The following is an 11,292-nucleotide window of genomic DNA, read 5'->3' as shown; positions in this document are numbered from 1 at the left end:
GTTTTAGCTCCCGCCACCCGCCACCCGCCACCCTACAGTCTACTTTTTCCTTGCTTTTTACGTACAAAAGCTATTAAGAGAAATAACAAAAACAAGGATGTAGGATAATATTGAAAAAGGAGTTGAATTGATGGTTTTTCCGTACGATTTTGCATTTTTAATAAAGTCAAATGGAAATATGCTATCCTTTCAATATGTTCATTTTTCAATACTTTTTATGGTCGGGTTGTCTGTCTGAGTCATATTTTGCAGTATTGACATTGGAACGTCCATGCTCTGATAGGTTTCAGTCATAAAAATGTAATGAAAAGTAAATTTTCTCTTCTGAAAAGCTAACGGTCTTAGTGCTTATGCGGGCAAAGCATGGACGGAAGAACACTAAGTCAATTTACTTAATACTTTGAAGAAGGTTTGGATTAAAGTTTTTCTGGCAAGTGCTTGAAACAATGCCCTCTTAAATCCTATAAGCAGTAGATGAAGCTTAGAAAAAATTATTAAAAATTTTTAAGACGAATAAATATTAAATTTCTAAAGTTTATGCAAACAATTGATTAATACAATATGAAGAGATGTAAACATGATATTAGCTTATGAAAAACAGCTACATTTAATGAGTTAATGGATATGTTGATACTACTTTATCATCTAAATAAACATTATCGCAAGTCCTCTTTGCCGATGATATGGATTAGAAAAAATTGCACACCTTGTATGGCAATAAAAGTGTCCTTCTTGACTGTACAATATATACTGATCTTTCTACAGTCAAAGAAAGATTTGATGCAGAATTGTTTAATGATAACATCAGAGCCTCGGTGGGACTGTGTATATAACCCATTGTCTTCCACGTTAAAGTTCATGCCATTGAAGTCTGCATCCGAGTCAACTATATAAAAAGATTAAAAGGTTAACACATCTGTAGCTTTATTATTTATAAAGAGAAAATCAAAATATTATCCTCCTGAAAGTTCTCTTCAGAAATCTTGACAGATCTGCTGCAACTGACAAACAAAAATAGAGTGGTGGTTTGCTGGACTCCTGTCACACTCGAATCAATATCAATTAATCTACAAATAACCTTGCAAGAACTGGATTCACCATTCAATTTAATAGACCAGATACTTACTGTGGAATAAGTTAGTCCAGAGCAAGTATTTGTCAAAAAGAAGTGGATTGTAACGGAACATACTCGGTATTGTTAATATATGTAATTGCAATGTTAAAAGCTATATCGTTCTTACAACAAAGGTAAGACGTTCTTTCTCCAAACAACAAAGTAGATGCTGGAAGCAAGTTCTCTTATATACCACCATGACCTCAACAAGATGGATCTATTTTAAAAAACTAGAATATCGGCTTTGCTTTAAAGCAGATGATATTTCTGATGAGTTTCTTTGAGATTGTCCGAGTTGATTTGTGTGAAAAAAGAAAACAGGACCAGAGGTTATAATGTCTAGCTTATATTTAAAAATTCTCAGATGGAGACGTTTTGGCCGTTACTCGGTGAGATAAATATTGCTGGTACAAAAGATATCATATCGTGGCAGTGTATTGATTTCCTGAGAGACAAGTACACTGGTGATTTCCATCTCTTTCTTAAAGAGAATTTTCTTAAAACTAAAACAAGAAAAAAACACACTGAATTGATTTTGATTTAATTCATATTAATTACAAAGAAAACTCCCGTACCTCGTCCTCATTTGAAGTTAGTGTGTAACTTAACTGTATGAAATACATTGAAATAAAATCAACTTAAGTGCTGATTAAATGCTGATGCACTTTAAAAATAAGGACAAAAAGAATGCACAATTAAAGTGCTAGTTAATAGCAACAAAGAAGTAAAGTATTAGTTAAAACTGCCAGCCAACAGCACTATATACAAACGTTTTCATTAGAGATAATAAAGAAAAACTCTCTACACTTTTTCCTACCTAGTTTCGAAAGTAGAGCCTATGGAGTTCATGTAGTGGACACAGTAATTTCATCCTTAACCACAATTTAATTTTCAAATCTGTCTATCTGTGGCCAAACAACTTCCATTGATTGTTGTTTAGTGGATGTGTATTCTTAAATGTTGTGCACAACTCTCCATTCACATTTAATTTCAACTTCTCGATGAAAAGTGCTAAAAGGTATCCTATGAAAAACAAATTAGAACTGTAAGAGTAGAGTGAAGATTGGCTTTAGTTAAAGTCTGTATTAAATTCCTTCGAATTCATGGTTTTTTCTTTCGGTTTTGTGGAGCTGCTCTACGCATTTTATTTCGAGTTGTACTTTTGAGTGCTTTTTGTTATTAGCAGATATTGCTGGTGTTGTGTTATCGTCATATGTACTTCACAGGCACTCGAACCTGTTCCCTTTTCAAACCTTTACTAATGTTCTCGATGTTGAAGCATCATCGAAGGGGTCCGTTTGATTATCAAAGTCTTTTTTGTATTTGTTGTTGTCAGACAAACCTAATCCATATGCGTTCAAAGTGCTGCTAGGTACTTCGTAACGAGAAATTTTTGCTCCTCTTTTTGTTTTCAGTACCAAAGCAGAATTGGCTAAAGCAAAAATAAAAAGTAAAGGATACAAAAATGGCGTACAAGCGGAAGTGTGTAAAGTGTGGCCTTTAAATATAAAACCAATTCAATATGTAATCGACAAAAAATTTCACGTAGCCTCTGAGCCATGCATGCAAAAGACTTCATCCAACCACTGGCGCAAAAGGAAGAAGGATAAGAACTTATGTTGTGATGGCATTTTCATATACAGGGTCACTCCATTTGCTCAGGAAATCAGTATTAAAAGAATAAAAAAAATTCGTAAATATATTTATTTATTTTTGTTTTTTAAAGTATCATTTATACTAAGGAAAATATCCAAATACTCTTAATTAAACTATATATAAACTTTTTATACTTCTCTACTTTTACACCCCTTAAAACTCTAGTATTTAGCTAGTAGCACTCTTATTTTTCCACTTACATTTTTATTTTAGGTTTAATGCAACTTATTTTCTTTTCATCCATAAAACGTAACCAACTTCAGATATTTCACTTTGATAACCAAAATTGTGATGATTTTGCGATATCAACACTTTTATGAAAATGTTTTGCAATCCGCAAACCTTTGAAACCCTCCAAGAGAAGAAGAAAAAACTACTAAAAATAAAGTCGTTAAAAATAAATGCTGAAATGTGTCCGAACATATTAAAGTAACCATTTACAGCACTCCGCAACGGTTTAGTAGTAACTGAGAGAGGATACGGATGTACTGTATTGTGGCTGAGGGGAAGACGGGTTCACTGATTGCCAATAGCGTGCTAAGCTATCAAAGAGGGGATTTTCACACGACATGTACTTGTTACTGTCAAAGTTTGTTGTCAGTTTGCACAATCAATTGAATTTTTTCTCGAATTTGTAAATATTTGCAGGACGACAGTGGAGGATAAAGGAAAATTTAGATTATTTCGAAAAGTTTCGGTTAAATCAGACACAAAAGTTCCGATTGCTATTTAAGGTGAATGAATCAATCAGGAAATTTGTCAACTCGGTACAGAATTGTGGAGGAATGCATTGAACAACTCAATTTTAACAAAGGAAGAATGTTTGAGCATTCCAAAAAAAGTGGAATTTCTATGTTATTTTTTGTAATCTCATTTATTAAAAACTAAAATATGTCCTTGTGGAGAATATTAATACATAGTTGAAAGATATTAGTAAAGAAAAACTTCCATAATTTTAATATATCTCCATATACAAGCTTATTAGAACATTATATGCGATGTAAAACCAAACACCTATCTTTTCGGAAATGCCTACAATTAAAGATTAAAACCTCAGTTTTATTACGGTTTTTGAAGTAAAATTTATTTAAAATTTTTTATTGATTAAAAACTTCATTCCCAAATTAAAACAAGGTTCAGATTATATCAGAGTTTAAATACTCCATGCAGAGATTTTTCAAACAAATTTTTTCATATTCAATTGTGCATAAATTTGCCCGGTTTTCAACATAATCCTCTGTCGTATTCTGTGAACAAAACTTCTAGAAAAAGATCCAGTACTTTTGTACGATTTTCATTAAACCGAATTTTTAGATAATGTTATCATCAAAGAATGAAGGAAAAATAATAAATTTTCAAGCAAATTACGTATGGCTCAAAAACGGACTGTGGAGCAAGAATCTTTGGGTTATTTGCAGATATAAACCACTCCCTTAAGCTACCTAATGAGGCTACGGATTAAAGTTTTAGTAATAAAGGTCGCACATCGGCTAATTCCAAGTCACATCAAGGACAGTTGTTGCCAATATTATTGAATTTTATATATTTATATTTTTATTTTTATTTAACTTTTATATTATATTTTATTATTTATTATCTTATTGTTGCTAAGCGGCAATCAAAGCAAATCAAAGGATATAGAGAGGTAATTGATGAGCTAAGCCGGCTAGCTGACATTACAATCACCTGGGTTCTTGAACAGAGGAACATTATTTTTATTATTATGTTTGCCAATATCGGCGAAATCTGTGAAAGAAGCATATTCGTTCTATCGAGTTAATCTGTTCAGTTTTATAAAGTAATAAATTATTTCATAAACTGAATACAATAAAACACGATCTATATGTTTAATAGATAAAACGATATAATAAATAAATATATATATAGTCAGTGTATTTCTGATGTAGTCTCTAATTATTTTACAATCTTAAGTCGCTTCTTGCGTCATAATTTTAAATTTTCCCAATACCAATAATATGTTAGTTCTTCAAACGAGGAGAACAACCTTTGCACAGATTTAAGAAACTCACTGAAATCCAATTAATTAATCATTATGTACATAATTTGATTATGACAAACTTTAGCACAACAATAAACACAATTAACTTTATCCAACCTTTTTCTCTTATTTTTTTGCAGTGTGCCAATGTAACGGACACGCACGACGGTGCCGCTTCAATCTGGAATTATACAAACTTTCTGGACGTGTCTCAGGTGGTGTCTGTTATAATTGCCAACATGACACTACAGGACGTTATTGTCACTACTGCCGCGAGGGTTACTACAGGGACGCAACAAAAGCGCTTAATCATCGTAAAGTTTGCAAAAGTAAGTGTGAACAAAAACCGTACAAAAACCAAATAAACAAAAACAAATATAAAACACACCAAATCTAAATAAAATCCACCTCACAGCACCAAAAAAAAGACAAAAAAAATACAAAACTTAATCAATTTTCTAACAAAATATAAACACAAACACATAAAGAAAAACATCAACTCAAACAACAACCACAACAGCAACAACAGCAACAAGACCAATAAAGAAGTTGAGTTTATATGCACAGTGCAAAAAATAGTAAAGCAGACGTTACGTTACGTTCCGTTCCGTTCCGCAGCATAAGACTAAAATAAAAGTTTTGCTTTATACTCCCTCGTAGAGGCGCATTAACAAGCACAGTGCACTTTTGCTTGCCACCGCACTTTACTATCAACAACAACAAATTCATTTCGGCGTACATTAGCACAGACAACAACAAACAACAAACAGCAACAACAGCTACAGCAAAACATAATCATTATCATCATCAACATAAACAAACTTTCTTTTGAGTAATCCGTCAGACTTCACATTTTGTTATGCTACCTACCAACAAAGGCAACAACAAAAGTAGACCAACAACAACAACTGCTCTGATAGCTAGAAGAAGAAGCATTAGTTCTTTTCTTTTCTATGTTAAGCATGACGACAACAGTGATTAAGGTGGCTTTAAATAGGAATTCTATTCAATAATCTAATAGCAACAGCAACAAAAACAACAACAATAATAAATAGAGACACGAATACAAAAAAAGAATTATAAATACAAGAGATAAGGAAAATGAAAATGAAAATTCACTAAATTCCATTTTAATCGAATTCGAACTGGAGTGACATCAACTTTCGAACTAATTTTTATCAATTCGTCTTCTGGCTTTCAAGTGTTTGCATTGAAGCGTTTTTAATGGTTTCCAATAGTTAACAAGAAAAGTAAATAGAATTTTAATTTTAGAACTAAAGTTGGTCATTTTTGTTTATGAGAACTTAGTTACTAATTAATATTTAATTAATAAGTTGGACTGTTTTAAGTAAAAGTGTATTTACTGTTTCTGCTGCTAACAATAAGTCTCTTGCTAAATGATCTAATTTGTATGGAAAACAACAACGTTGCTCTGTTGCTCTAAGATACTAGTTATGAAGTGTCTAACAATCTGAGAGTATATAAACAGAAATGGTACAATCGATAGCGATAAACGATCAGACACCCCGTTATATCTGGGAGAGATATCTTTCATTTTAAAAGACGATATAGTTTTAATGTTTTAAACTCTTGTAAAGTTTTACTCTATAGTAAAGTAGATAAAATAATATGTTTTAATATAAAAATTTAATTAAAGCTGAGAACCTAGCGGTTAGTCAACCAATCAGCAAAAATTTGATTTCCCTGCAATCCAGGGATGTCATGATGGATGAAAAACTTAAAAGTTTTTGCTTGATCTAGAGAACAACATTTCGATACAACTTACATCAATTAGGAAACTATATTAACACCATTCAAGCAAGCAATTAATTATGAACTTTGTTCACTTATATATATAGCAAAATCAATATAATCAAGATAAATTTATTAAAAGTATCCTTATACTCCAAAATATCTGAAGAGAATCTACATTTTGACTTTCATTTGCAACATTAATATCGTTTAGCTTCTTAGTAACTAAACATGATTGAATATGAAATGTAGCTCACTTAATAAAGTTGAAAGTAAACTTTTCAATTTTATTGAGAGTAGCGTAAATTTTTTTGCTTTCCTATTTCTTACAGTTCTGTTAACCAATTTTCTTTTGTGAACGCTCCTTTCCCTACCAATTCGATTAGATTTTTATGTGATGATTTTGGTGCTTAGCTCTGTTCGTTTTTACGATGCCAAATGGATTTTCTTCATCATGATTACTTCTGGTTTTTATTTAATGGTTCACCCAAAACAAAGCCATAAAAATGTTAAAATATGTTTTTAATTGATTTTAAATTAGTGGCTCTTTAAATTAAAGCCACAAATGATGCAGTTTTTGTGCTTCGAATTTTTTCCATCAAAAACTTAATATGCAAATTTAAATTTTTATAGGCGTTAATTGTTGTTTTTATAAAAACATTTTACTACCCTACACCCAAAATGAAAAGATATATTATAATAAGATTTAATTTAGTTGTGTTTAAACTGAAATGTAAAAACACAGAAATCTGAACATTTCGGAAAGAGAATCTGCTTCAGTTCACTTCTCTTCACATCGTGTAAAGATCAAATTAGTCAATTGCAAGATATCTGTTTGAAGAAGGTCTTCAGCTTCATTACGGCTTCGTAATGAGTTTTGACTCCCTCGATTTATAAAACAAAGCAGACCATTGGTCCCAGTAGTTCCAAATTATTACCATAATAACCTAACCTATTCCTAATGCGATTTTTGAATTATTAGAGTTCAAACGAAAAATATGTAGTACATTTTCAGAATTAAGCTGAAAGCTAACTGGCTCAAACTTTTTTAATACTTCGTCTACTACCAAGAGACTTACGTTGTATTATAGTTGACACCAAGACGCTAATAGGCGATATATATCTACTAAAGGTTGTCTGTCCAACCTGTGGGATATAACATAGGTAGATCTTTATCATTATAGGTCACTTCATCTTTATCATTAAAGGTTTTGTACTTAACTTGCGGGTAACAAGTGCTTTCTATTGCTTTATCATAATTCAAGATCTTCCTGATTCACTGTCTGGTTAGTAGACTAATTTACCCTTATAAGTGAGTTTAAAAAATTCCATAAACTTTTTCATGGTTACTTTTTTTAAGTAGATGTAGATAAAATTACTTCAGAATTGGGTGATACCAAAATGTCACATATAAACCCCTAAGTCTGAAGTGATATCAACTTGCGAGTGACAAAATGGCGTATTTGCTTTATCATTATTGCAAGTTCTTCGTAATTTTCTGTCTGTTTTGCCAATTTTATGAATTTAGAAATAATGTTAGTCATCTCTTTGTTTATGTCCTGCGAACATTTGATTCAATGAAAGTCGAATATATCCAGGCATGTTGTAATTTCCGAAATTGAATAAATAAATTGAATACATTATTGTAGGGAGTTAAACATTTGGTTTGAACTAACTTATAATTTACGGAATCTGAATTTGGGAGTGTTTTATAACAAGAAAAAAAGCACTATTAAAAAAATATTTAATTAAAAGCTGTTTTTTATAGGTTATAAAAATTTTATTAATGTAAAGTAATGGACAGCAAAATCTTTTTTATATTTAATAAAATTATAGGATTGTAAACATTAGAAAAAATTTTTAATTATGAAAAATGAAAGGATTTATCCATTATTGAAGTGAATGATTAAAAGTATTTATTTAATTAATATACCGGAAGTAAATATGTGGAAACAAAAATATACGAGGTTTACTTTATGAGTCAATGATAATTTTTATAAATAAATTTTAAAATATTCAGATTGTTTTTTCAACTATAACATGTACAAACTTTGGTGAATTTGAAAAAATTGGAGCAAAAAGGATTAACGATATTGATTAAGAACATTTCTGAAACAAAAACAGCTTGAAAAGAAACAAAAACCGTGGAGACTGCACCATCATATGGAATAATTATTGTATTAGTTTATTAAGTTTCATTGTGAACATATGAGCGAGGGGCTAGAAAGCTATCATAAAACAATAACTCTAAATTTATCCACAGATAAGATTCATGATGTACTCAAAATTATCGAAAAAGGTTTGAGAGATTTGTGATATATTAAAAGTCTGAAACAAATACGGCACTAACATTTTGCAAGAGCATTCCCGTGTAAAAAATTTGGAAAAGATAATGTGTACCACATTTAACTCTCAGGCAGTTGTTTTCATATATTCATCGTATTCCGAAAGATTCTGCGTCAATTTCTCTCTGGTTACATAAAACTGTAATAACGAAACAGCAGTTGACAACGAACTCATTATAATAAATCTACTAAAAAATAGACGAAACAATATCGAAACACATAGTGTGGCCTTGTTAAGGCACTTAGATTGAAAATAGGCCGCAAAAAAGAATGTTAAACTATAGATCATTATGCAACTATATTATGAAAAGAAGAATAAATAGATTATATTTCATAATACGATCGAATGTTGAGAACACAAAGTTTGTGACAATTCCTGCTTTGCTGATTAAGTGATATGATTTGTGGAACAAATGTTATACCAATTTAAAAATAATTTAGTCAAAATTTTTTAAATATAATAACACAATTATTTGGATTTGACAAAATTAATTTTTTAATTACCATCTTACCGCATTACTCACCTTAAACGCTATTACAAATAACAAACACCACCGCCTCTTTAGAAACTCACCACACAAATTAGTTTCTGAACAAAATGTCAACCTAAGCACTACTTTAACCATTAAATTTTATTTCGTTTCTAGGATGTGACTGTCATCCCGTTGGCTCCACTGGTAAAACGTGTAATCATTTAAGCGGTCAATGTCCATGTAAGGAAGGTGTTACGGGCTTAACATGCAACCGCTGCGTTAGAGGTTATCAACAAACGCGTTCACATGTGGCACCCTGCATAAGTAAGTCCTTTAATTACAAAACATTACTGTACATGAACTCAATTAATTACTGTACATAACTCAATTTTTCACTAAATCTAACAGAAGTGCCCACAAACGCCAATATGATACAAGCTGAGAGCGCAGGCAACGAGTACAGGGAACCCGAACAAGTCGAAGAAATGAAAAAATGTAAGTTGATACAAAACAAATAAAATAAATTCAATTTAATTGTTTAATTTAAAATATGTGTACATGAAATATTTTAAATTTCATTTCAAATTAAATTTTATATAAATTTTTAACAGATTGTGGCAAATGCAAAGCGAGTCCGAAAAAATTGAATTTAAATAAATTTTGCATGGAGGATTATGGTGAGTTTATGGAGTAAAAAAAAAGTAGTTTTTTTTGTACTTTTGTTATTATTGAAATTCATATGTTTTGTTATATGAAAAAATACTTTTTTATCCTTTGATTTTTAATTTTTAATAAGCATTCCTTTTTTGTATATTATTTTATACAGCAATTCTAGCTAAAGTTATCAAACAGGATCGCGCCTCGCAGGATGTCAGCACGGAGAAGTATTCAATTGAACGTCAAAACGAAATTTTCAAATACGAAATCAACATACAAACAATATTCAAACGAAATGCCATGTCCGGCACCACGAGTTCCCTGCTAGGCAGGGGGCACATGATATGGCTGGGGCCGCGCAAGAGTGTCGAGTGTCAATGTCCAAAAATCAAATTGAACAAGTAAGTGAAGCGGAACTCAGTCTATAAAAATAAGAAAATGAATTTCAAATTAAATTGCAACTAAACGAATTTTACGGTTTGTATTCTTATTTTTCACTTCTCTTCTTCATAGATCATATTTAATACTTGGCCGAGATGTGGAAGCTGCTCCGGGATATTTGGCCATTGGCCCAAGTTCCGTGGTGTTAGAGTGGAAGGATGAGTGGTCGTTGCGTATGAAACGCTTTCAACGACGAGCGCGTAAATGCAGTTGAATCGAACCGGAAACGGAATATGTCAGAGCGGATTTTAATTTCATTCACTTGAACCGATATAAATTTTTGTATAATATGTACAGTTTACTTAAATTTTTGACCTTCTTCGGTATTATGCTGTAGTAGAACAAGGAAAATTATATCGTAGAGAAAATGTAGTTACTAAATTATGCTATGTATGCTAAAAGTTACAAATCGGTTATATATGTCCTTAAGTTATGCATGTAGATTAGCGGATTTATATTAAGTTTATTTTATTTATTTATATATTTATTTATTTTTTATATATATATACAAATATGTCTAACAATTTTAGCAGCAGCGGTAATTTTACTTAAATTTTCTTTTATTTATTAAGTCTTAATTTTCTGTTTGCATTTAAGAAATATAGAGAGGAATATTTGTCTGATCTGAATTGTATAGCCTAAAAAAAAATTTATTTGGAAAAACTTATTCCTACCACAAGAACTGCATTTCGTGACCAGATATCTTTTGGTTTGAAGCGGATCAGTTTGTAATCATTTCCTTCACACCACCTCTTTAGAGCGAGTTAAGAACATCCCAGCATTTAAGTAATCAGCGGGTGAAATATAAAAGCTTACTATTTGATTTTCCAAATTGGTATGAAACTACATACCAAA

The 11,292-nt window shown here is 31.1% G+C and overlaps 1 protein-coding gene across 1 annotated transcript; it reads left to right on the top strand.

Annotated features, from left to right (window-relative positions):
* The first annotated feature begins 4,140 nt into the window (after positions 1-4,140).
* On the top strand, positions 4,141-10,969 carry LOC119667220 (netrin-B-like). Its single transcript, XM_038076510.1, has 7 exons — positions 4,141-4,177; positions 4,910-5,098; positions 9,514-9,663; positions 9,748-9,834; positions 9,951-10,016; positions 10,166-10,397; positions 10,510-10,969. The coding sequence occupies exons 1-7, from the start codon at positions 4,141-4,143 to the stop codon at positions 10,649-10,651; spliced, it is 903 nt and encodes a 300-aa protein (XP_037932438.1). The 3' UTR covers positions 10,652-10,969.
* Positions 10,970-11,292: the final 323 nt, after the last annotated feature.

The sequence above is a fragment of the Teleopsis dalmanni genome, chromosome 1 (assembly GCF_002237135.1).
Source record: "Teleopsis dalmanni isolate 2A chromosome 1, ASM223713v2, whole genome shotgun sequence".
NCBI lineage: Eukaryota > Metazoa > Arthropoda > Insecta > Diptera > Diopsidae > Teleopsis > Teleopsis dalmanni.
The sequence above is the reverse complement of the archived record's forward strand: the minus strand, read 5'-3'. Positions and strand labels throughout refer to the sequence as shown.

Coding starts and splice junctions, on each gene's coding strand:
- LOC119667220 (XM_038076510.1), top strand. CDS start 4,141: ATGGCTCAAAAACGGACTGTGGAGCAAGAATCTTTGG. Junction 9,664..9,747: donor ACATGTGGCACCCTGCATAA/GTAAGTCCTTTA, acceptor TAAATCTAACAG/AAGTGCCCACAAACGCCAAT. Junction 9,835..9,950: donor AGTCGAAGAAATGAAAAAAT/GTAAGTTGATAC, acceptor AATTTTTAACAG/ATTGTGGCAAATGCAAAGCG.